We start from the raw sequence: 27,969 nt of genomic DNA, 5'->3' as shown, positions 1-27,969 counted from the left end.
CTCGGCTGCAAATTGTTCATCTGATTGCAATTTTCCATGTGGCAAACTATAGACGGAGGCTTTGCGGCTATTTATTCATTCATGTGCTGATGATCACTGAGCTGGAGTCTGTGGAGCTGGTGCTGAGGAGGTGTTATGATGACCAGTGTTTCCCAAAACATTGAATCCATGGAACTCATGTTTGAGTCACGGACCCATTTCTATGAATGAATAGAAACGTCAGTGTAGGCTGACGTTGATATCAAAAGGCTAAATGTTATTGGAGCCAATGGACTGAAACAAAATAATGTTTTACACGGCCTACCCTGCCACACTGAAGTCAGACTATGGGTTTAAGTGGGATTCTACATATATATATGTATATATATAATCACACTTAAACCCATAACTATACAATACTGCACAGTAATGTGTGTGTGTGTGTGTGTGTGTGTGTGTGTGTGTGTGTGTGTGTGTGTGTGTGTGTGTGTGTGTGTGTGTGTGTGTGTACGCTTGCAGGCAGAAAGTGTTTGAGGATATCCAGCGTCTCCTAAATCCTGATGACGTCATCAACGAGGTAGTCTTTGACCTGGAGGATCCCAGGTAGATGAAGGCACGCACGCACGCACACACACACACACACACACACACACACACACACACACACACACACACACACACACACACACACACACACACACACACACACACACACACACACAGCACGCACACACACAGCTAATCTCCACCCTTTTCAAATTGGCTTCACATTTTGAGTCAATTCCTCAATTCCTGGCACAACTTGCCATATTGGCCCTAGCCATTTTTGCTTGACTTTCCACCATTTCTTCAAAACACCTTTTGCTTCTACTCCCACAAATGTTGTCCAATGTTTAGATTGTATTCCAGTATGACTGCCTTGAAAGGTTTGCGGGCCCAGGGTAGGCAACCCGGCCCAGCGGAGAGCGCTGCACACAGGAGCGAACCTTTTTCCGTTTCAATCATACTGATGTTTCTTATCCTTCATACTTTCTTTGCCATCATAGCTGTGAGTGTGAATATTGGTATTAAAATGATCTTTAAAAAGTCGATCTATTTAATGTTTTGAGACCTGCAGAAACATTGAAATGTCAAAAGAAATTAAATGTTGAAAGGATTCACATTTACACTCTACACATTATCTTTTCTCTCTTTTGTTCATTTATCTATTTCTTCCTCCCAATCCCCTGTGTGTGTGTGTGTGTGTGTGTGTGTGTGTGTGTGTGTGTGTGTGTGTGTGTGTGTGTGTGTGTGTGTGTGTGTGTGTGTGTGTGTGTGTGTGTGTGTGTGTGTGTGTGTGTGTGTGTGTGTGCGCGTGCGCGCGTGTCTTAGTCCTCAGTGTTCGTCTGAGAGGTCAAACTCCTTGAAGTTCTTCTCTAAGTTTGAGTGTGGGAATCTGAGGAAAGCTGTCCAGGTCCGCAGGTACTATATATGGACAACAACAACAACTCTCACTCTCTTTTCAACTTTTTATTGATCTCTCTTGCGCAAACACAGTATATAGTATACATAAGTAATACCAGGCCCTCTCCTCTCCTCTCCTCTTCTCTTCTCCTCTCCTCTCCTCTCCTCTCCTCTCCTCTCCTCTCCTCTCCTCTCCTCTCCTCTCCTCTCCTCTCCTCTCCTCTCCTCTCCTCTCCTCTCCTCTCCTCCTCTCCTCTCCTCTCCTCTCCTCTCCTCTCCTCTCCTCTCCTCTCCTCTCCTCTCCTCTCCTCTCCTCTCCTCTCCAGGAATGAGTATGACCTCATACTGAATGCGGATGCCAATTGCTCCCAGCACACCCAGTGGTTTTATTTTGAGGTCAGCAACATGGTGGCCAACGTTCCGTACCGCTTCAACGTCATCAACTGTGAGAAGACCAACAGTCAGTTCAACTACGGTGAGACCAGGAAGGGGAAAAAAGGCATTTGTCTTTGAACACTTTAAAAACGCATTAAAGAAGAGTTTCATGCTAGAAGGCTTTTTTACCTTTCGTTGTAGTTGTTAGGTCCGCAACAATGTGGTGTTATTTTGTGAAAAAAAAACGCATTATTGGCTATTTCCCCTCCATAAGCCCTCAATAGGGTGCTGGGTTTCTCTTATTTCCATTTCCATTGCTCGAAATTCATTTTTTTCTATAAATCCTCTCTTTATAATGTCAACAGTATGTGTAGTGTCACACTTTACTCCATATAGTAATGCCATTGCTGTGTTCCAGCCGTAAAGCACGAAGTCTCGTCTATCACGAGACTTTGCGAGCTTCATGCAAGTGGATGGACCTAGCGAAATCTCGCGATATATAGGCTGTCACGATTCTTGATACGTATCGAAATCGAATCGAAATTGTGTATACACAGTGTATCAAAATCACGAGCCGACTCGGCGATATTTCATTACATGCGCACGTCCGTCTGTTTTTTCACCCCGGACCGCTACTCACGGGACGTGTTTCAGCCAGTCGGACCAGATACAACGGTGCACCAAGCAGCCTGTAGATCATTGCGTGCACTAAACACTCAGCAGAGAGCAGACAACAACAAAGCCAAATTCACTCAATGAAGAAGCCGTTTATATCGCTTTTGTCCTGTGGATGGGACATTTAGATTTTAAAACGGATGAAAATGGTAGATAAAAGCTAGCATATCGTTGTGTACAATAGCGGAGTGACAGGTTCCATATGGAGCTGCCTAGAGGCACTAGGCTACTAGGACACCAGGTAAACAGTTGTCTAAACAACATGCTATCTAAATAACATTGTAAACAGTTGTTGTTAAGAAAGCCCACATACAGTACAGCACCTGTAAGTGGTTAAATTCTTTCAAAGCACAGTAGTTTGTTAGATTTTCCAGGAAGCCATTGAATTCCAATCATTCCGTTCACTTGGAACTTGCTTGAGATATAGGTATTCCAGCACGGTATAATTGTGCAGTCATGTTGCAACGTGTATGAATCCATTTTAAAGCGTGTATTGATTTGAAAGGTTTACTGTAGCAGAAAATAGTCACCGGAGAAAAGATTGATTCGCGATTCATGAAATTTTGAAACTTCCATCACGACTTAACAATTATGTTCAGTCAAGATTGACTCAATTGTTAATGTTTTTTTTTTTACTATGATGAAAATATTATTACTTACCGGTTTAACCATTAAGGACGAGGATCCTTTTTGGGGTAGTTGTTGGTGTTGCTATACTGTATGTACAGTATAGGAACATAGGCCTAAATGTTATGTCAATTTTGAATAGATATTTGAACGTTTTCAGAAAACTTCAGATCAGGATTTAGAAGGCCTTTTTAGAAAGCCCTGAATCCTAAATGGGTTAAAACCAGGAAAGTATCGTGTTGTTTTTGTTTTTGTTTGCGTTTGCTATTCAAACATGCCAGTTGTACAAGCTCACAGCACGGCACACAGTGGCGTGCTCTATGAGCTTGTACATCTGGTTTGTTTTTTATTTTGAAAGTAGAGATAGAGATAGAGATATACTTTATTAGTCTCCCGAGGAAGAAATTTGTCTTAGACGAAGGGCCCGCATGCAAGCGTAGCCCTAGTCCATGTCGCCACAGTGCAGCGCCAAATACATCTTTCTTGCATCATAGAAAAAAAGAAAGAAAGGGAGGATGGGGGACGGGTGAGGGGTATTGACAGAGAGGGGGGGGGGGGGGGGGGGGATGAGGGCATCACACACATTACAGTTGCATTGTGCAGGCACGAAATGACTTGGGTGGGGGTGGGTATGAGAACTAGGCCTGTATAGACTGGGTCTCAGGTATTAATGGGCTAAGAAGACTAGTCTAATGCTTTGCCCTTTTTATATTTGAGCCGAGAAAAAGCCTGTTGGGTACCAGTCCAAGGCATTGCCCTATAACCCGTAACCCTAGTAGAATGTGGTTGAGTCAGACAGGTGGAGCCGCAGGATGTGAGCTCTTATAATTGGTTAGTGATTATTAATACTTGCATCTATACATTACCGTTGCTTTCGGGCAGAAACGTAGTAAAATAGCCGATCTACGAGCTCACAGTGTGTCACATCGCGGTGCGTTGTAAGTCTTGTAGATCTGCTGTTTTCACTATTTCTGGCAATTTCCGTTCCATTTCCCTGAAAGTATAATGGTTTCCACCCGACAGTTAGGATATTGGTGCATGGGTGCATGGGTGCACACACAACACATCTTCACTATAAGGCTGGTGTTGACATACAAAATGCGTTCCAATTCAGACATACAATAAATACACAGCTGCTGCCCCACACCCGGAGCGTACCATCGTGAGAGAGCACAGCTGGGATGTGAAGGATATGGAGTGTAGGACCTGCTGTACATCTCCAAAAATAAACGAGGCCAACGCAAGCTACACAAATAAACACTATCCATAGTGGGGGCCCTGTTAAAGATGCAATCTGTACGTTTCATTTTCCTACCCGGGATTTGAACCATGGGTCTCCTGGTTTGGAGGTCATGCGGTTTAAGTTTACATTAAAAACAGTGAAGGACAAAATACTCACATGTCCTCTTTTTTTATTGGCACACACCGATAAATAAAAATGCTTAGGCATTTCGGTGCGCACGCGTGGGCTCGCTCGCTGAGAATAAACATTATTTCTTTATACAAATGAAGGGTAGGGATGGACAGAGGGAGAAGGAGAGAGGGAGGTATAAATGAAGGGTAGGGATGGACAGAGGGAGAGGGAGGTATAAGAATGATGGCCGACAGGACAGCAAATGAAAGTAATTAACTATATGAATAGCAGCAATCACGTCAGTTGAGAGAGAGAGAGAAAGAGATGAGGCATACAGTATGGCTAAAAGCTGACCTAATTGACACATTCACTTGTGTGAGCGCACGCACGCATGCACACAACACACACACACACACACACACACACAGGTTTCACAGAACGCCCCGTGTTCCAATAAATAGCTCTTTTCTCCGGGAAATTGGTCTCATCTGAGAGGAGAGAAAACACAAAGGCGGTGTACTCCTGCATGCGTCCTATATTAGAAAGAACACGTATTCTCCTCTGAAAGATAGTTATCTTCTGACATACCAGGAAATGATCTCACCACAGAATCTTTGGTTGTTTTGATTCGATTTAGCACGAGTACACCCTTGGACCAAATGGACCTGGAAATGTTCCATTAGGTTTCATTGGTACAACTCTCTGAGTTAGATGAACCTGAGGACATGAGGCTGATTTTATAAAAAGGTCTTCTAAATCCTGCAGCTAGCTGTCTTCTAAAAAACTGTTTTCTGAGAAACTTGTTTTTTCTATGTCAGTTGTTCACAAAGCTTTTTCATGTCAATCCGACCTCTCACAAATATATTTAGTTCCAGGGACCCCCAGAAGCAAAGATTTTAGTTAAAAAGGTTCCCTTTAAAACATGTATGCCTACATTTTCACAATCTTTCTAAAATAGCAGACCTATAAGCTTCCAGTGGTGTGCCGCGTGCATGCTGTGAGCTTGTATGTGTGCTTTTTAACAGCTAAAGTATAAAATAATGCTTTTCCCCTCAAATCGAAAATGATATGCATGCACTGTGTAATATGCAATTTCTTTTCCTAATGGGTTTCTGTGCCAAAGCCTGCATGGCAATTCTGCATTCATTTTATTTACAGTATATGTTCAAAACAGATTTATTGTACTACTAGGCCTAATACATATGGTATGCTGTATCACAGGATCGGCGCCTTATCCTGGTTAATTGCCTGTGTCAGTTTGTTCATATATCTTGCATGTGGAGAGGGAAAGTAAAAGCCACTTTTCTGCGTGAAAATGCGTGCGCACGAGGCGCGTGCAGCCGTGCACCCATGTTTCGTGGCGTGCGCTAACGTGCACGCACCCCCTCCCAAATGTTCAGCACCTGCTACTGTAAATACCTCCCCGCGGCCCTCTACAGTAGATACGTGTTTGGCAGATCTCTCCATAGTCCGGCAGATGGGGTAGATGGGTGGGAAATTTGGCTTATCGATTTTTTTATTGGCCTAAAATATTGTCTATATAGTACATTCATGAATCCACTTGCTGACCGGCTGTCAGTATTGGGATTTTTTTATAGGGGTTTCTTGTGACCCTACCATTAACATCCTATGGCAGGCAAAAATGGCAAACTTTCCTTATGCTTTAGTAGCATGTGACATGTAAAACTAGGGGGTTTTCATGATTCTGAATCCATTCCAAGCATTAGTTTTGCACAAAAACGGCCATAGGGTCACAAGAAACCCCTATAAACATTGCCCAATTACCGACAGCCGGTCAGCAAGTGGATTCATGAATGTAATATATATATAGACAATATTTTAGGCCAATAAAAAATACTATATACCAAATGTCCCACTTTAAGCCAGACTACCATGGTGGAAATAAGTATTCACAGTGTTTTTCAAATGTACTTGAGTAACAGTAAATGTTTTGAATATAGCGCCACATTGTGAGCTTATACACAACTCCAGTAATGTAAAGGTATATCAAAATGTTACTTAAGCACAGTACTTGAATAACACAGTACTTTTCACCACTGCAGATCTCAAATTGAACGTGGAACTTTCCCATTGTGTGATAGTCAGACAGTACTTCTGTATCTGGCCTGTATCTGGCAAATACGCATTTGTATTTTATTTGCTAGTTCTTGATTTTACATTTGACATGTTGTGAGTCTGTGGGTTATTTTTGGTACTAGATATCTATAATATCCCTGCTGCAAGTGGAGTGCCTCTACAACACCGGCCAACGTGCCCTTTGGCAAAACACTGCAGTGTCAAACTCCTCCGGGCTCTCTGTGTGGGATGCTGTTTGTTCATCTTTGTGTGTGTGTGTGTGTGTGTGTGTGTGTGTGTGTGTGTGTGTGTGTGTGTGTGTGTGTGTGTGTGTGCGCGTGCGCGTGTGCGTTGCAGGCATGCAGCCCGTGTTGTACTCGGTGAGGGAAGCCCTGGAAGGTCGACCTCACTGGAAGAGGACCGGAACGGAGATCTGTTATTACAGGTGCATAATGTTATTACATAATGTATCACATAATCTATTACATAATGTTATTACAGTATGTTATTTCATAATGTTATTACATAATGTTATTATCCTACATAATGTTATTAAGACATGCAATGAGTAAAATAACATACTATCCTTTATTCAACCTCATGTTGAGGATAAGAGTGAGAATAATAGTGACAATAACACATTTTGACAATAACAAAATAAAGCCTATCTGACTGAGGAGCACTGACACGCACACACACACACACACACACACACACACACACACACACACACACACACACACACACACTGCGTGCTATTGTCTCACTGATTGACTGGCTGAAGCCAAACATTATCCCCAAACGATCCCACGTCCCCTGTCAATGCTGCATAGAGAGAGAGAGAGACGCTCACAGTTACTCTTCTCCTTACTTAATAGTGCAGTGTTTCACCGGATTTAGCTGTTAAATAAATAAATAAATAAATAATTTGCGCGTGACTGCGCACGTCTGTAGGAACCGATAGTTAGAATCGAAATTTAATTATTGTAATGGGTACCTGTGGTACCCATGCATGTTCTGTTCTGTACCTGCTTGGTCCCGAGGTTCGGGACCAAGCCCTACTCATAATATAGTGATTTAACAACAAAAAAACTTTATTTTAACCCAAAAATATCACTCTATAGTATACTCTTTATCTTTAAGCTCTAGTAGGCAGAAACAATGCAAACCTGACTTTCTATTTGACTTAAATTCCAGGTGTTCATGTTTTAAATCTGATTTTGACTCCTCCTATCTATCATCTCTCACCCAGAAACCACTTCTGTGCAGCTCGGGGCAAGAAAAGATCAACATTTTACACTTTGACTTTCACCGTGACCTTCAGACACCACGACGACGTCTGCTACCTGGCCTACCACTATCCTTACACATACTCTGCATTACAGGTGTGTCTGTCTGTTTATCTGTCTGTCTGCCTGTCTTTAATTTCTTATGAAAGTAGACGATAAGAGATGAAGAAAAATGACGTGAGAAAAAAAGAGGCATCACTTGCATGGATCGACCCAACAGGTTTAGAACAGCAGCCTGTCTGTCCGGCTTATGGGATCTACTACTAAATAGCCAATTTCAATTCTACAATCCCTCCGGCTTATGGGATGTGCCAGTAGCTGCTGGTCAATATCGCAGAGATGTGAATAAATAGTGGCACATTAGTAGTCCACATTAGATGAACACAGAAATTATACTGTACATTCATCAATATGATGATACCCCAACAGCAAGAGTCTCAGGGCAGATTTACACTAAGGTCCCTGGTGCGCACTCCACTTGGCAGATGTTGTGGTAGTGTGAATGCTGTGTACTGTTCCCGGGACTGATTGAAGTGTACTGGGATATGGATCACTGCAATGTGAAAGCATTGGATACAGTTCAATGAAGTGTACTCGGGTGCGGAAGAATCTTGGCCAATGTGAATCATGGCCAGCGGGGACCTGGCAATTGTATTCGGGAACAATTTGAATCCAACAGACTCAGTGTGAATCTGCCCTTACTGTCTAAACACATTCAAGTCGATCCAAGTTGTGGTAATCACATGAACCCTAGTATCCTTATTCTGGGTCGAACATTCTGCGGAAATACAAGAGCTACAGTATGAGCTCACAACATGGCAGAGATTTGGTGTTGGAAGGAGTGCACGCACGCACACACGCAGGCACACGCGCGTCGCGCAGGCACACACACACACACACACACACACACACACACACACACACACACACACACACAAGAATGATATGCATTTCTTAAAACTAAAGTTCGCATTTGTCATGGTCGGGGCACAAAACTCTACTTTTCCTTTTGCTTGCACACAGAAATTGGAGTTTAAAAAAAATACATATGAGTTTACGGAAATATAGGGGGAAAAAATCATAGTTGTATCCTGCAGGCCTGGGAATTAAGGGTATGAGCATGCCGCGACGGAGGCCACTAAGCACTTATTGAGCTGCTATTGGATGCAAATATAATCGCTGTGGGTACAATGGGACAAGGCAGCGGACATTAATGTGACTCCCCCAGGGGTCCCGTGTATTATAAAGCTCCTTACTGAATGTTTATGTATGCAGTATATTATAAAGCTCCTACTGAATGTTTATGTATGCAGGGAAATGCTGGATCCACATAGGAACGCTGTGGATCTCAGGGTTCATGTGGTCTTTGTTTGTTGATGGCTTTGTCTGCCATGCTGGTTCATACAAACAACAGCATGCACGCACACACGCACGCACGCCATCACAATATCGCATATTTTGATACTGAATAATTAGTAGGCCAGTTTCGTTTCGTTCCCAAACGTTTTGGGCTTTTATGCCTTTATTTATAGGACAGTAGACTGACAGGAAGTAATTTTAATATTTTGAAATAATATTTTAAGCAACAAAGTCTTATGCACACCCATATGCTCTGAGGCGGGTGTGTAGGCAGGGCTCAATGTATTCAGAAAAATGCACATAAAGTGCACAAAGACCCGCACACCGTCTGCACTTGCAATGCGAACTTTATTGGCAACGTTTCGGTCAAAGATGCCCGAAGAAGGTCTTTGACCGAAGCGTTGCCAATAAAGTTCGTGCATTGTTTCGAAATAATATTTTAAACAGGGATTCTAGGGAAATGTATATTTACCTATTTGGGAAACACTGCTGTAGATGTTAACTTTCTCTGTGTGTGTCTCTCTCTCTCTCTCCAGTCTCATCTAATGGTGCTCAATCGTTCAGTGGACCCCTCCAAGGTGTTCTTCAGACAACAGGTTCTGTGTCAGACCCTGTCTGGGAACCCCTGTCCTCTGGTCACCATCACCGCCTGTCCCGCCACCAGGGGCATGAGAGACCTGCACCAATTTCGTAAGTCTCACTCTGTGTGTGTGTGTGTGTGTGTGTGTGTGTGTGTGTGTGTGTGTGTGTGTGTGCGTGTGCGTGTGCGTGCGTGTGCGTGTGCGTGTGCGTGTGCGTGTGCGTGTGTGTGTGTGTGTGTGCGTGTGCGTGTGCGTGTGTGTGTGCGTGTGAGGGGCACGTGCGTGTGTGTCTGCGACTCTGTGTGCGTTCAGATTGGGGTTCAGGTTAGGATTAGGCATTAATTTAGAGGTTAGGTTTAATGGTTCGTGTTTTCCAAAATACTTTGTTGTGCAATGTGTTGAGAGCTTGTTGATCGGCTGATGTTTTCAGCTATTTTCAGTGCCGGCCTAAAATGTCGGTGTGTGTGTGTGTGTGTGTGCGTGTGTGTGTGTGTGTGCGTGAGTGTACATGCGTGCAAATGTGGAGTCCATCTGAGGTTTCCATATGTTTAAAGCCCATACGTGTTGGTGTGTTTTTGTGGTGGATTGGTATTTAATTCAGTTCTAGACTCGTATGGACATGTTAACTCAGTTCTAGACATAACATACAGTAAATAAGCATGGGAGGAGTCCCTCCCATGAGAGGTTGTTTGTGAAGCATCCATCGGCAATAAAGATGAAAGTGTGTGTGTGTGAGAGAGAGAGAGAGAGAGAGAGAGAGAGAGAGAGAGAGAGAGAGAGACAGAGAGACAGAGAGAGAGAAGCTACATAATGAATGTATATATACGAGCACAGCTCAGATGATGAACGTGTGTAGCAGGCTGTGTTCTAATGGGTCTGTAGTAACATCATTAAATTCATTCATCATCATATTTACACTAATGCCAGTGAGCTCTGCTCTAAGGCCATACTTTGTATCTCTTCCTGTTGCTTTTAGAGACCACATTATACAGTGGCAATATACAGTAGCTACTGCCATGTACGTTCCCTAAAAATGCAAGAAGAAAAAAGTTGATTCTTTATTAGAAGCAGTGGTGGAAAGTACTAAGTGCATGTACCAAAGTACTTTACAGGATTATTTCCAATTTTCCATACTTTTACTACTCTATATATACACAGAACTTTTACTTGCAACAAAGTATTTCTAAATTGCAGTATCGATACTTTGTGACGTCTCTTTGTGACAAGAGAGCTCAGCCAGAAGGTAAATATCTCTGTCTACCGAGCAATCTTTGTTCCTACTTCCTATGGCCATGAAGTGTGGGTCATGATGGTGGCTAGCATCAGACTGTAGGAGTTTTAAAGTTGTCTGCGCGTCATCAGATCGTTATGTATTTCACACTGCAGGAGTCTTTTTTTTATCTGTGCTGGGGCTTTCACACGAAACGATTGATAGCCGACTAGGCATCACACACTGCAGGAGTTCACCAAGATGCGATCCAGACCCGATACATATAGGCTACATCATTTGTTTTTTATTCCAATTCATTTTGACATGTCACGCACGTGCTGCAGGATGCCGATAGAAGCGCGAGACCGACACAGGACGCCTCTCTCTCTCTCTCTCTCTCTCTCTCTGCGTGCATGCCACACCCATAGCCAGTGGGTGTGGCATGGAATGCGTTGGTTTTATAGACTATTTAACAGCAACATTGGGCTAATATACCAACCAATAAGACACAGGGATTTACCCATGGAATAAAGGTTTTATATTATCATCTGATCGTCTATCGTCTACAGGGACTGCTTCCGTCGTACGTAGGTTGATGATGTCATGACCATTATGACAAGCTCTATGGAATGTATAAAATGCATATGCTAATAAAAAACAACTTAATACCTCCTAAGGATTATTATGAGCATCAAAGCCATATTATAAACACGTCCATTCCATATATTCCATAGGGCTGGACCACACGTGGACAAATCAACTTGCGATAAGTTGCGACAGGAGTTAATTGTTCCTATGGAATGAAAGATTTCTAAAATAAATACAACATTTTAGAAATATTTAGTGCCAGGGATCCTATTAATAGTTTTTGTATGTGATGAGAACTGAGAACAGACAAATGGATGTGATGGACAGATGCTTGGACTGAATAGACGGACCGTACACGTCCATATATTGACGGAGGAGACAACCAGTTAATAGAAAATAGTCCCTGCCAGAGACATAGAGATATATCTCATACTTTGTTTGTTTTTTTCCTACTTAATTGAAAGCCAGTGATCCTTGGCAATCAGAAATATGAAGGAATAATTTGTCTGGGAGAAAACCATATTAGATTCACTATGCCGTATCAGCATTAACATAATTAGAGTGTCAGTCTCCTGTGGTGGGTGCCTCGCTTTTCCAACAACAACATTTAAACTCCTTTTTCTGGTACTTCTAAAATGATCACATTAGTTTAATTAGTCAATATTAAAGTCATATTCGTCATAGCCATAGTTCAATTAAATGAAAGTTATTTTTGTCGTAATCGAACACTGGTATTTTTTCCAAAATAACCACATAATGGTTGTTTTTTTTACAACTTCTAAATACTATTTAGTGAGTCCCCAACACCCTGCAGCATTCACTTTGGATCGGTACCATGGTTTTGTTTCAAATTGAATTCTGATCATAGATGCTGTAAAAATCGAGCTACCAGAGGAATATAGTGCCGAAGTCCTGACGTCATCCGTTCATTCCCTGGAATTCCCTGGGTCACGGAAGTCATTTACATGGGAGAATAACATTGGGTCATCTTAGAATCGTCTCATATAAGAATTGTCCAATAATAAACAAATTGTCAGGGAGGTGGCTCTGATACAGTCTGTTTCTGGTGAATATTTATTCATTCGGCTGCGGTAATGTTAACGGTTTCTCGCCGCTAGCTTCATATCCATATTATGAGTCAAATTGCCGTGCTCATTTGTTTAATTTTGGAAGAAAGTTCTTATATGACACGATATTAAACACGCCTATGGGACTGGGGCGGGGGGAGAAACGTATCAAACCCTAGTCAAACACACAGACTTCATTATTTTTCTGGCCGTAGGGTGCAAATTTCAAATTGTGCTACAGTTATCTAATACAAACACTATTAACATTGAGTGACTGCAGTTTCTTCCAGCAGTGAAATGTCCGTTTAAGCTAGACTTCTAGTGCTCTATAGGCAAAAAGACTTGAATGTTACACAGTATGACATTAAACTTAGTTTAAACGAGGAACAATGTTTGTACCAGATGCAACATTTCTTGTCTTCAATCCGTGAAAAGACAATAAAACCAACTCTGTACTTAAATAAATGTAATTGCAGCGTTCATCAAATGCTGGGTCTCTGCTGCATTATGTAAAGTGCCTTGGGACAAAGCTTGTTGTGATTTGGCACCATTATAAAATTGAAATGAACTGAATTGAAATCAAACTGTCCGGCAGTAACACATTTTGATGGTAGCACTTGGCAACTCTTAAAGAGAAGCAAATGTGTGCAAGTGTGAAGCAGGCTGTGCAGAACAATAGCAAGTACAGACTAATCTTGCGTTCCATTGGGTACATGGATTTCCAAAAAATTAAGTGGCAACCAAAACATGTTGAATGTGGCTGGTCCACTAACTGTAGCAGCCAAACAGCTTGGTATTGTTATGGAAATGAGCATTGGTTTTGGTGCAACAGGCCCATAGACTGTAAAAAATATGGACAAAGCGTTCCCCGGGTCTAACATGAACGTAAAATGAAGCCTGTCAGTCCTTGCAATGGAAGTCGCCATCTTTCTAGATCCGTTTTGGTCCAGCTGGCCATTGGCTGGCCCAGACAACGAGGCGGGACTTCCCCCCTTCTTCTCCGTTGGTTTTTATTTTGACTCGAGTGGGAGGGGAATCCCTATCATAGACTGTAACGGTAGCCACGCCCCTCAGAACATACGCGACTTTATGGTAATTTTTTTAATTAATGGGACCATAATTTTCCAAAAAGAATATTATGACATTAGAAATGAGACTTTAAACTAGTGACTGGAAGAAGAAAGTAATCATGACCATGTATATTAAGGTAATACAGTCTAGGTGAAGTTGGGCCCAAATACATGGACTTCTATGGGGCTATGGGTTTTTCTGGGTCCAATGACAGCGCCACAACAGGCCATTATATGAACTTTCATTTCCTTAGTGGCTTCACAAAATATCTGTCTGACTGCCCCCCTGAACAGGCCTCATGAAGTAGATTTGGTAAAATGTCCGAAGGCATCATTTGGCTAAACATTCATAATGTGAGTGGTATAGTATGGGGAACATTCTGAATTTCTGAAAATGTGCATGTTCAAAATAGGGATGACGCCACGTAACTCGTAACCGTTCGCCCCACCGACTTCAAATTCAACACACACACGCGTGTGCACGCTGCACTGTTCCACACCAGTGCAGTGCCCGGTGTCAAGTCTGTCGGACCCACGGTTATCCAGAAGCTCCACAAAAGGCCTCTGCCCAGGTTCTGGACAAAGGTCTTTACACATCAGCGTAAAGCATCACTGGTGTCTATGAACCATAACTACTCAAACCGTATATTCGCTGAAAATAGCCAACGACGCATTGGGAGCTTGTAGATCTGCTATTTATTTGTGTACTGTTAATGTATTGTGATTCAGTGATTCAGGTTGCTATGGTATTTTTTCTTTTTACATCTGAGAGCTCTCTTCCTCACAGTCCAACATTGGGTTTTCGTCTCGATTGCAAACACCCCACCGGAGGCAACATGGCTGCCGTCCACAAGCCTAGACATGTTGCCTGTGGAATCGTGTGGATAGTATCGTCTGTAGAGGAAGTGGACTGTGTCTCACCCTCTGCTGCAGTGCTGAGGTCCCCCAGAGGTAGAGAATTACCCCTGAAACCCTCCTAGCAGTGCTGCTCAGCGAGAAGTCCACTGAGACTGCGATAGTATTATCGGTCCCAGACGTACGTCTGTGTGTGTACGTGTGTGCGTGTGTGTACGTGTGTGCGTGTGTGTGCGTGTGTGCGTGCGCGCGCGTGCGTGCGTGCGTGCGTGTACTACTATACTTGTGAGGGACAGATGTCCCCACAACAAGTATAGTAGAACTTGAGAAATATAACGCTTTTCCTGGATTGGATGAAGGATTAGACACAGACAATCGCACACCTACAAGCTAACGCATGTTGTGAGTTTTTTTTAAATCGGCTTATGGGTTAGATACCGTTAGAGTTAGAATGAACAATAGACAAAGATTTATTTAAAAAAATTGCATTCATAAAATTGTCGTCCTAAAATGTTGATGTCCTCACAAGTATAGTTTTGTGTGCGTGCCCGCGTGCGTGCGTGTGCGCACGCGCACAGTTCCTGCAAGAGGGAATTAAGGGATTAACAGACACACGTGCACCTACCCGCACACACGCAAACAACTTGAATCCAAGTGCAACAGAGGCCTCGAGCAGTCACAACTAATCAGTTCCAGTTTCCTTCCTCTGTATGCAAATGACTATGCTAATCAGGTCTAATTACAACCAGCCATGTCACTGGGTTAGAACACGAGCGAGGCTTTACCCATCAGAGCGTCGTGGTCACGTGAAAACCTTGTAATTTCAGCTTTTAATCAAACCACTTGAATATGAAGGGGCAATAACGGCTGGCTGTAAAATCACAACGGTGGAAGAAATATATATATATAACACCCTGGCTGCTCTTCTATTGATGCATAGATTGTGTCAAAGGTCATTATGTCTATAGACACAGGATCTGAAAGGACTTTTGATCCGATGGTTTCAAGATTAAATTTCTCCCCTGAGCAAGCAGGCAGGCTCTATTATCTAAATGGCACTTGCACATGGAGACTCAGTGTCTGTCAAATCCGGGTGTATAGAAGAGGAAAGTTGCTAGTGTTGATTTAAGTCAAAGTATACAATGCCACAACAATACTGTCGAATCAATATTCTGTTACCGCATTGCCTATTCTCACCTCAAATGTTTTCAAAAACATTCTTTAGTGTACTGTTTAGCCGTAAAATGACACCATGTGTTGTTTAAATGGATGCCTTGTTTTTATGGTAAAAACCAAGCACCGTGGACTGATTCATTTGATTCAGGTGCATTTTCTCCACCTGTCTATTATTGATAGCAGTGAAAAATGACATCTGATCTTTAATAAACAGAAAATACCTTTACGCAGGTGTGTTGCCAATCTTCAGCCAATCAGGAGAAAGTAGACATTTATCCATGGTTAGATGGATGGATAGATGGATAGATAGTTGTATCCATCCATCTAACCATGGATGAGTGAATAGATAGATTATGAGGGACAGGGAGACCCCTGTCTATATACCAATGAGCACTATCATCATTTAAAGCAATGTAACACTTATTTTAACAGAAAATATCAATACCGTATCTATATTTTGATAGTTGCTAGTGTCTGTGCTTGTTCAGTAACAGTGTTAAATAACACTAAAAATCAAAAAATAGGAATTTAAAAAAATCCAAAAAGGTAGCACATCCAAAAATGTATAATAAACGGCGGACAAAGTACTCACATTTCCATTTCTTTATTGGCACACACCAAAAAGGAACACTTATGCGACAAGGGTCAAAATAACACTATTCTGATAGTAATCGTTGCTATAGTGTGTTTGTTCAGTAACAGTGTTAACACATTGTTTGCTAAACAATCCAGGATGGCCGAAATACAGGGTGCAAGGATAGCATTGAAGAAGGACCCTTTTCCAAGGCCCACAGCAAATGTTCTCTTGTAGCGAGAATCACACCGCATACCTCAAAAGAAAGCTTAATTTGTCCACTACAATTTAAAATTAATAACACTAGCCCTTACCCATTGGGTACCCCCCTGTGGCCGCGGGGGGTACTGCACCCTGGGTGCGTTTTTGCAATTTTGTTCATTTATAATTTGTTAAATTGGAAAAGGGCCCTCCATATTATTATGGTCAATGCCTGTGTGAAAAGTGGGAGTGATTGGTGCAGACAGTGAGGAGCTACGGCAGTCACAGTGACACTCAGACACACATTCAGACATTTGGTTAATTATAGTATGATATGTTAACACCTGCTTTTTGTTTGAACAGAAAGCTGAGTTACGGACCGTTTTTGTCACAGACAGGCAGATGTAAAAATGAACACAACAAATGATCCCATCTACAGTTTGTCAGTAATTGGCTTTTTAATGCAGCTTGCGCCCACCAGAGAGAACTTCAGAGAAGACATGGACCTTAACAACTCGTGATTCATACAAAATAAGGCCTATACTATAGCGACATATAAATACTATATACCGTATGAAAGAACAGACTCTCTGCTTTCATAAGAAAAGATAATTAAGTTGCAACGCGATTCACTTACAGTACAGTAGAAAGTACATAACACCATGATTCTCAGAATCTTTATTGATCAGCCCCAACGGGCACTGATGACCCCTATACTGTATGGAGCTGGCATGTTCTTCTTTTTTTAATTCTTTGTTTATTGGTTTTTTCACAGAAGCATTATTTAAATACTGGAGTTGAGAAATAATAAGTGGTGGCATTAACAGCTTCTCTTAATAAACCCCACAAGTATAACGTACACGAATAAATTGGAGCTGGCATGTTCTGACATAACACTGCTGCGCTGTCACCATGTTAGCCAATTGATGGAGGGGAGGGGAGGCGAGCTGATCCTGGGTGCTCCTGATGCAGTCTGACTGTGTGATTCAGGATGACTGGAGTTTTACGACCGTACAGAGCGTGGGCGCCGCCATTAGGGATACTCTAAACACAAAGCGCCCCTCCCGTCCTGTTTCAGGAGGGGAGGGGGAGAGGCAATTTATTTATTTTTCATCACGTGACCGGAGTGTTGTGGCATGGATCAGGGCTGGTTGATCTATTGTCCGGGTGGGTAGAAAGGTGATTGAAAGTAATCAATAAAAATGTGTTCGGAACACTATAACATTTAAGCTCAAAAAGGGGTAGCATCTCCTGATTTGATGAAATTGGCAATACACCTGACAATGTAGTTTATTAAAGAACTGGAGCGACAATGAGACCCCAAACATTTACAGAATAGCAATTACTCTTTGAATGAAAAACGGACTCTAGCTAGTAGCTACACATGATCGCACCTTTCATCAACAACAACAACTACTAACCAATGGGACTCATTTGTACAGTTGGGTTGGGTTCTTTCATTTTTCTTCTTGCAAGATGCAAGGTTTTCTTTCCAGCAGCACTGACGGATTACTTAAAACAGCCTAGATTCCCCTTTGCTCCTCTCGTCTCTAATTAAAAAAAAGCTTCCCATGCAATCACAGCTCGCTCTCAACGCTGTTAATTATCAAACATAATCTCATTTAACAGGACAGGCATGGCTTTTAGATATATCTCTCTCTCTCTCTCTCTCTCTCTCTCTCTCTCTCTCTCTCTCTCTCTCTTCCTCTGTGTCAGCTTTCTGTGTTTCATTTTCCTCTTACAGACTTTATCGTCATCTCGTGTCTGACTTCTACATTATGATTTCCTCCCTTTTATGTTCCTTCTTGTCTTTCTCATGGCCATTCTGTCATGGTTTCTCACATGGTTTTGTACTGCTACACTTTCTCTCTCTGCCGCTGCCATTGTTCGCTGCTCTCGTGTCCCTCAGTCAGTCATGGTCTTTATCTTCATTTATTTCTCTGTCCTTCATCGTCCTCCGTTCCCTTTTATCCTCCTCTTGCCCTCCCCTCCCCTCCGATCTGGTTCCAAAACAAATTTATATCCATTACTGACACCTTGATTACTTGAATGGCATGGAACAATTCAGTGTTTATCACCTTGTGTCATTTGGTCACGCGCATTGGAATGGGAGCGTGTTCTTCTTTGTTAGACGTGACATGACCTGTTTTTGTCACTGCTGAGAGAAGCCTGCACGGTTCTAACTGTCACGTCTGCTGCTGGGTGGAAACCATGTATGTCCAACACTGCAGTGGTGGGAAATTCTTAGGTATTTTTTTTACTTTACTGGAGTATATCCAGTTTTCAGTACTTACTTCTACTCCACTACATATCAGAGGCAAATATTGTACTTTTTGTGACACTACAACCATTTGAAAACATTATATTAGTTACTATTAGCTTTATAGATTTTGATTATTATTACAAAATATATACTTTAACCACTTACACCCTATATACATTTCAGCTATTTGAAAATTGGCGATCTACAAGCTTAGAATGTGTTTCGATGTGACACATTGCGAGCTTGTCGCAATGTGTCATGGAGAAGAGATACAAGGTTTCTGTCTGACAGGGACGGCGTGTTTATTTGGCACTCAAAGCTTGCTATTGTTCTTAGAGCCACAGAGTGGTTTCTGGGAACATTACGCCTGAATGTTTCCCGGCATATCCTCTGTCAGCTATATGGGAAAATCCCAGTGATAATTTAAGTCAGGAGAGTGTACACGTGGAACCAAAATATGGTCCATTTGGTTCCAATTGTACACTCTGTTGGACTAAATGAAGGACAGTACCGTGTAGACACAGTGTATTGGGGGGACACTGCTATGCGTCCTCCAGTAATGTGGTAGAACATTATTCTCAAATAGATGACATTTTCACAGTGCAATCATACTGTATATGTACATTGATTGAAAAAGCAGACATGCGTCCTGGTGTATAGCACAGTGATTGATCTGCAGTCAACACCAGTTGTTGTTGACTCTCATGTAGACAGCAAAAATAAAAACTGCTAATTGCATTGATCAACACAGCAAATAAATTGTATAATAACTATGACTGGTTTTAATCATAATAGCTCAAAATGATATAGCGCTATGTACCCAAAGTCACTTTGCATAAGGAAAGGAAGGAGTCAACTTTAAGAAGGAAAAACCATAAAGATTGCTAGATTCAAAATGAAAATAGTTAAGCATATGTTTTAGCCTGCTTTATTAGATTGGTCTTGGAGAAATAATGCGAGGGCAGATAGATAGTAGCCTGAAGGTTGCCCGTTTCCAATCCCTGGCCAGATAGTACAGAAATGTGGCATCATCACAGCGGCTGCATGGAGGGTTGTCTGAGAGAAGATCACGTGCCAGCTGAGCCTGAGGGCACAATGGCAGAAAACACAGCTTTTTTGTGGCTGTGTGTTTGTGTACGAGGTGTTGGGATGGGTTCAATACCAGCAATCAGAATCAACTTTGTTGTCACGTCACAGGCTTACAGGTAGTGGGTGCAATTATCTCTTCCGTGTGTGCTTCATCATGTTGTAGTTTTCTTATGTAATGAGCATCAAGGAAGGCAATTATGTTTATGCACTGTCCAAAGTAATGCCATACTTCTATTGCAATGTAGTTAAATAAAAAATGTCAAAAAAGTGAAGATAAATTATATTTATTTTTATATTGTGAAACTCATATTGTGATACGAATCGTATCGTGAGTTGAGTGAGTTACATGCCTAATATACACAGTATATTAGCATATGCATAGGGTGCAGTTGACTATAGGCATGCCGCAAATAGTTCTGTTAAATCTGCATAAGAAAGTACGTAATCTACATGGGGGAGTTTAGGTAACCAAGGAGACTAGACCGACATGAGGGAAGTATTCCAGTGTGGCAGGCCAGCCCGCCGACAGATACGTGGTCTTCGGACTTTGTTCAACAGTCTGATCTTAGGCGGGTAGAAACTTTTCAGAAATGGGCTGTGGTTGTTGTCGTCTCCCCACCCTAGCTTTAGAGGTTATAGGCCTAGCAGCAATGGAAGTGACTCACACATGGCTGACGTACATTGCATCACCTCAGCTGGCTGAATAAAAATGTGGCAGTGGAGCTCAGCTCTCATGCAGGGCTTATGGAATGCCTCATCAATGATCCTTGTGGCTAGTCTCATTTGATGATACATCATCATGATTCATTCATTCTCATCTTTCTGGCAGTGTCACTGTCTCTACATTCATTCGCCAAAAGTCTTATATAATGCTACGTCATTGAGATCATCTGCTTTCTCTACCTTCCAACTGCAAGTAACTACCGTATCACTGGTGGATTGTATGAACCTATGAGAATGACAGGAATTGACGGTAGGATTAAGTTTGGTGAACATGCATTAAGGTTGGCGACCGGATTAAGGTTGGCGAACATGCGCTGCTCCGTGCTTGCGGTTATGGTTAAGTTAGGGTTTGAGGTAGGTTGTCGAGTCGGACCAATAGTATGTCAGAACTAAAGCCTGTACCCGGTATAGGCCTCTGTGTCCTTCATAGTCAAGTCACGACTAGTCTGTGCAAATGTATACAGTACCATATCAAACGGTGACATCCAATACATTATCTGCAAGTAATGTCCCAAAACCTCCATATCAACGAATAGTAATGAGCCTCAACACCTCCATAAACCAATAGCTAATAATGTTGCTCGACTACTTGGTAAGCCAATCGTAATGGACCTCGACGGGGCCCTGGGCCAGTAGTAGTAATGGACCCTGACAGGTAATCATCTAATGGTAATGTAGGATGACCAGGCGGTCTGACCAATGAGCTGTCCCTTGCCTTAAGTAATGTCTGAAGAGGCATACACGTGATGGTTAAAAAGGCCCAATTCAGCGAGCGATATTAAACCCTTCCCTTTATTTGGTTAGATGTATTACAGACCAACCTTGATTAGCGTAACCCATTAAGACCTTAGGCCTGATTCTACAAATGTCTCCTAAATCCAAACGGTTATATAGCGGAATATTCGCTTCACCGATTTGCTGTGGGAACGCTCCTCCTGGGCGCGAGACACAGACATATTTCATTAACTCACATTCTACTGTACAGTTGAATGGACATTTTGTGTCGTGATGTAGTACCCTCTCTCCCGAGGGTCCATAAATTAACGTACTTGATCTTGTTCAAGATCAAGTTCGATATGGTTTTATGAAGAATAATCTCACAAGGTTTATTGCCACTTGTAGGCTACCGCGAGGTTCCTCATAATTATCGTTGATCTTTGTTCGGTGATTCTACACTCACAAATCTTTTCTGTTAAGTAAGTAGTGCTGTGTAAGCCTGCTAAGCCTGCTAGCTGTTTTATTAAAGAGAAAAAGAAAAAAAAGAAAAACTATGTTTCTATATCAGTGGTGCTCAGACGTTTCCATGTCAAGGACCTCCCAAAATGTATTTGGTCGCAGAAACATTTTGTTCCAGTGAGCACATTAAAAACGCTCTTTCAAAACAATATCAGATCTACAAGCAAGTGACGCGTTGCAAGCTTGTATAGAGCATAGCAGTGGGCGTGGTTTTCCAGACCCACTGAAAATTCTCCAATTCATTTTCCCACTACTACGTAAGATATTCACAAAAAATAGTTAAAATATGGAGATAATAGGTATTTTTAGCGACAGCAACGACACCTGTGTTTATATGGCTGATTGATAGTCCTCAGATGCCATCTGTTAGACATGGTAATCACTGTGACACACAGGAATGCTAATAGTGACCTGCCATGACCGTCAGTCAGCCTCTTAATTACCCAGCTGTCACATTATCAAGGCCTAATTAATTGATCGTTGTGGTCTGTGTAATGGCCAGCATGTATAGCAATGGCTTAATTGGAAAACCTTTATTGGATAAGTGAAGAATCAGTATAAGATACATGTTTTGTCATGACACTGTTTATAAAATGATATTATTATGATGTCTATTATAAAATTATCATTATCTGTGCCATGGTTTTCATGTTGCGTTCTGACACCCCTGTGGATATGGCTGCCACGATCATGTTGACGATTGTCATACTGTAGAACTAATTAAATAAACTTTATTTATATAGCACATTTCATGACATGAACGCAGCTCAAAGTGCTTGTGATTAACAATTTATTTTAGTTTATTTAATTGCTAACATATAAATATACATTTCTGTTTGCCTTTCATGAGTCTGTCTGTCTGTCTGTCTGTCTGTCTGTCTGTCTGTCTGTCTGTCTGTCTGTCTGTCTGTCTGTCTGTCTGTCTGTCTGTCCGTCCGTCCGTCCGTCCGTCCGTCCGTGTCGACTGTTGTTCCCTACCCTTATGCCTAATGTATTCTATTCACTGCTGTATGATGAGGTATAAATCAGGCTTTAGCTATTTCACGCACACACGCACGCACAGAGGGAGGAAGGAGAGAACACAAAGAGTGTAGATCAGAAGATGGGAAATGCGAGAGAAGATTGTTCTGACGGCAGAGAGACAATTAAAATAAAATGGAAATAAACAATGAGCAAAATGGTTATTGGCTATGATGGAGTACTGAACTCTATCAGGAAATGCTGATGATTTGACTATATGTGGTATATACCAGGACATTGAAATGAATAGATTTATAAAGTGTGTAGAAAGTGAGTTCTTATAATATGCACAGTATATACTTTCTTTCTGCAACTTCCCTAACTCTCTCTTCCTGCTGCGTGCGTGTTCATGTTCCGTGCAGGCAGTCGCCCATGCATTGTGCTGACAGCGCGGGTGCACCCAGGCGAGTCCAACGCCAGCTGGGTGATGAAGGGAACCCTGGAGTTCCTGTGCAGCGACGACCCCGTGGCCGAGAGCCTGAGGGAGGCCTTCGTCTTCAAGATCATCCCCATGCTCAACCCTGACGGAGTCATCAACGGCACGTGAGTCACCCGCACCCATACGCACGCACACACGCACGCATTGTATAAGCAGCACAGAGGCACATGCTCACTTTCTGAACTCTATTTGATCCGGTTCAAACTATTCTCCAGTGACATATTGAACAAACAATGACTATAGATAAGTGTAGGTCCGTCAGTGCTAGTGTTTGTATGAGTATCATTGAGCATGGCATTATCATCGGCGATTACGCCAAGTTGAGTGCAGGCATGCGAGTGTGCGTGGGTGTGCCTGTAGTTGTATGTACTTATGAATGAACTTTCGACATTGACTCAGCAGTGCGTCCGTATGTGTGTTTGTGTATGCCCACGCACGCACGCACGCGTGAGGGAGAGAGAATGAAAATGAAAAAAAAGTTAAATAAACAATGAGCTACATGGGTGATAGAGTACACAATAAATACTCAATGTTAATTCAACTGTGAGAGTAAATGAACAGTGATGATTTCTGTGGACATTTAATTGATAGATTTCTAAAATGTGTATAGAAGTGAGTCAGTTAGCTAGCAGTGCCTTCCCTCTGCTTCCTCGTCCAGAGTTTCACTGCTGTTTTTTTTCTTTTGTACATATAGGCAATTTGTATATTATTTGCGTAGCACTTTTAAACAACAAGAAAGTTCAAAGTGCTTTACAAAGAATATTAAGCATTGAGACACAGAGCACCACTGAAACCCGGGTCTCATGGTAAGCCAACATCAACATACAATCTCATGAGCTTGTAGATCTGCTATTTTTCCAAAATCTTGAACATTTGTACTTTTAAAGCTATTTTTTTTAAACTCAAATCTTTGCTTCTGGAGGTCCCTGGAACAACATATTTTGAGATAGGGTCGCTGCCACATACATATAATCTGGGGGGGTCCTTGAAATGAAAATGTTTGAGCACCACTTATATACTATTACTGTAGCAACACATATACGTTTTATATACTGTAGCAACACATATACGTTTTATATACTGTAGCAACACATATACGTTTTATATACTGTAGCAACACATATACGTTTTATATACTGTAGCAACACATATACGTTTTATATACTGTAGCAACACATATACGTTTATATACTGTAGCAACACATATACGTTTTATATACTGTAGCAACACATATACGTTTTATATACTGTAGCAACACATATACGTTTTATATACTGTAGCAACACATATACGTTTTATATACTGTAGCAACACATATACGTTTTATGTACTGTAGCAACACATATACGTTTTATGTACTGTAGCAACACATATACGTTTTATATACTGTAGCAACACATATACGTTTTATATACTGTAGCAACACATATACGTTTTATATACTGTAGCAACACATATACGTTTTATATACTGTAGCAACACATATACGTTTTATATACTGTAGCAACACATATACGTTTATATACTGTAGCAACACATATACGTTTTATATACTGTAGCAACACATATACGTTTATATACTGTAGCAACACATATACGTTTTATATACTGTAGCAACACATATACGTTTTATATACTGTAGCAACACATATACGTTTTATATACTGTAGCAACACATATATACGTTTTATATACTGTAGCAACACATATACGTTTTATATACTGTAGCAACACATATACGTTTTATATACTGTAGCAACACATATACGTTTATATACTGTAGCAACACATATACGTTTTATATACTGTAGCAACACATATACGTTTTATATACTGTAGCAACACATATACACTTATATACTGTAGCAACACATATACGTTTTATATACTGTAGCAACACATATACGTTTTTCAGAAAACACAAAAAATAAAACATATGGAGGTTTCTGCCCGACAGCAACGATATCCTGTATGATTACATGACATTCTTGTATTGGCATGACAGCGAGGCAGGTATACTGTAGGAATGAAGCATCACTAAGTGGGGGCGGCAGCTGAGTGGGTAGAGAGGCCATCTGTATTAAGATGTCACAACGCTTCAGCCACCTGTCTGTGTGGAACACTTAACCCCTCAGATCTTCAGCTGGGTTCATCATGCAACACTAGGGGTGTAACCAACCCCATACACTAACTGTAGGTTACATTTTGTACATTCAGGTTTACAAAATACAGTGCCCATAATTGCCCGTTAACTCCTCTTTTCACGCAGTGGTAAAAGTGCAGTATTTGCCTCTGATATGTAGTGGAGTAGTAGTAAAAGTACTGATATTGGATATACTCCTGTAAAGCAAAACATACCTGGTGCAAGTAGGCTACACAAGTACAGTACTCAGGTAAATGTGCTTTGGTTTACTTTACACCACGATGTGTTGCACAAACAAGATTTGGGATTAAAAAATATAGCTTCAAATCCTGAGAGTTCATTTAACACTTAGAATGCTGAAAGCGTTTTTAAACGTTTTATTATAGCCACCCCTAAGATGCGCATAACATTTTTATACGTTTTATGGTCCAAAATAGTTTTTTTATTGATTACTATAGTTCAACTATATTTGCGCCCGGACAACTCATAATGTAACACCGATCGGCTCTAAAAAGAGTTAAACCCCCCCCCTGCTGAAAAGAGGTGTTGGTCTGAGAAGCGTCTGGCACCGCCTATTGGTTGGTCTATGCGAGGACGTACGACGTAATGGAGACGGCCGTCCGGCATAGACCAACGCAGATGTCAGGGGATCTAAAATGGATGGGTCCATGCTCTTGTGTGTGTGAATACACTCGATTCCCCCTCCCCTCCTGTTTCTACATGGTTTCTCCCGAGGGAGAATGGTGGGGGGGGGGGGTCTCTTCCTCTTGGATCGCATTGGCAGTTCCCCCCCCACTCCCGAGTCCCCACTGCTTTCAACTGCAAGGCTTGCACTCTCATTCTCGGAACAAGATACAACGCGATTTGCTCTCTGCCCGTATATAAACCTGCAACGATCGGCATTTGATTTCATAACGTAACGTTTGCCAGACACATGTGGAGTTAGTCATGGACAGATTGCACATCATTATCGAGGGCCCGCCATGATACGTTGGTCGCTGATCGCAAGCCGTACTGCTGCTGCTGCTGCGCTGCTCGCATCCAACCATCCAATCCATCCCCCTTTCTCGTTACAACAGGCTATTATAAACTCACCGTCGAGCAGCCTGCCCTGCACCTAATGTGATAAAATGAACGGCAGGACAAAATCGGATCGATTATTATCCGTCTATCAGCAACATTTCTTCCAAATACGTTGACGTGCTGCTTCTGCTGCTGCCGCATCCAACCATCTCTCGTTGTTCTTCGTTCTCGTTGTTTTTCTCTCCAAACATGTCCAGACACAATCCGATCCAGTCTCGCGTCTCACCTTATAGCTACGCGAGACTGGATCGATGAGGTTAGTGGTATGTCTGGACATGTTTGGAGCGGCACACGACAATCGACAATAATGTTGATTATGCAAGATCATTTCCTCAAAGCCTAGTTGCCCCCCCCCCCGTTACTGCGATTGTAGCTCGAATCACAGAATGAGTTCAATGAGCGTAGGGAGAGGGCACATATGGGGCTACGATTGAGGCTGATTTATATTTTCTAACAACTTAGGAGAGAGACTGACCACGATGCAGGCAGAAGAAAGTTTCCAAGTCCGTTTTATGATCAGATAATGTGCATCAAGACTCTCTGCTTTCATAAGAAAAAAACTAATACTGTAATTGCGAATGCAATGAGCACTTACTATGAGACCTAGCAGATCACGTCTGTCTGTCTGTCTGTCTGTCTGTGTGTGTGTGTGTGTGTGTGTCTGTCTGTCCCGCTTACTGTATATGTGGACCTGGCCCTTTTGTGCCCATATATGGAGCTGAGTGATTTGTGAGTCATGGTGACATGAGTGTGATGGCGTGGTCCTGCTTTGGGGACTCCTTATATGGTTATGGCTGAGTCATGGTGACATGAGTGTGATGGCGTCTTTTGTGACCATATATGGAGCTGGCGTGGTCCAAGCACTAACTATGACACCCTGCAGATCATGTCTGTAATTTATTCTAATTGTTATTGCAATTTACGATCTGCGTTCGCTTTCCGCGTTCGCGCGTCTTACTCGTAATAATAAAAATCACACCCCTGTGAAGTGAGCAGTGCAATGTTGTGAAGTGAGCAGTGCAACATTGCACTGCTCACTTCACTGGGGTGTGATTTCTATTATTATTACAGTATTAGTATTTTTCTTATGAAAGCAGAGAGTATTCTGTTTCATATGGTATATAGTATGTACATGTCGCTATAGGCCTTATTTTGTGAATATTTAGTTGTTAGGTCCATGCTTTCTCTAAAATTATCTTTTTCAGAGAACTTTAGAGATGGCATGGGCCTGAATAACTATTATTCACAAAATAAGGCCTATAGCGACATGTACATACTATATACCGTATGAAACAGTAGACTCTCTGCTTTCATAAGAAAAATACTAATACTGTAATAATAATAAAAATCACACCCCTGTGAAGTGAGCAGTGCAATTGCACTGCTCACTTCACAGGGGTGTGATTTTTCTGGGTGGTATTTTTCTTATGAAAGCAGAGAGTCTACTGTTTCATACGGTATATAGTATGTACA

General features: G+C 41.8%; 1 protein-coding gene across 3 annotated transcripts in view; it reads left to right on the top strand.

Moving 5' to 3' along the window:
• agbl1 (AGBL carboxypeptidase 1) overlaps positions 1 to 27,969 on the top strand; it is a 172,159-nt gene that overhangs the window by 88,629 nt on the left and 55,561 nt on the right. For all 3 annotated transcript variants that reach the window (XM_080760773.1, XM_080760774.1, XM_080760775.1), the window contains exons 15-21: positions 499 to 582; positions 1,351 to 1,440; positions 1,749 to 1,897; positions 6,887 to 6,974; positions 7,782 to 7,914; positions 9,714 to 9,867; positions 23,193 to 23,373. In XM_080760773.1, the coding sequence (XP_080616899.1) occupies positions 499 to 582; positions 1,351 to 1,440; positions 1,749 to 1,897; positions 6,887 to 6,974; positions 7,782 to 7,914; positions 9,714 to 9,867; positions 23,193 to 23,373 (879 nt within the window). The remainder of the gene's footprint in view (positions 1 to 498; positions 583 to 1,350; positions 1,441 to 1,748; positions 1,898 to 6,886; positions 6,975 to 7,781; positions 7,915 to 9,713; positions 9,868 to 23,192; positions 23,374 to 27,969) is intronic.

This window comes from Protomyctophum bolini, assembly GCF_963924005.1.
Source record: "Protomyctophum bolini genome assembly, chromosome: 4".
Taxonomy (NCBI): domain Eukaryota; kingdom Metazoa; phylum Chordata; class Actinopteri; order Myctophiformes; family Myctophidae; genus Protomyctophum; species Protomyctophum bolini.
Note: the sequence above shows the minus strand (reverse complement) of the source record. Positions and strands in the feature narration are given on the sequence as shown.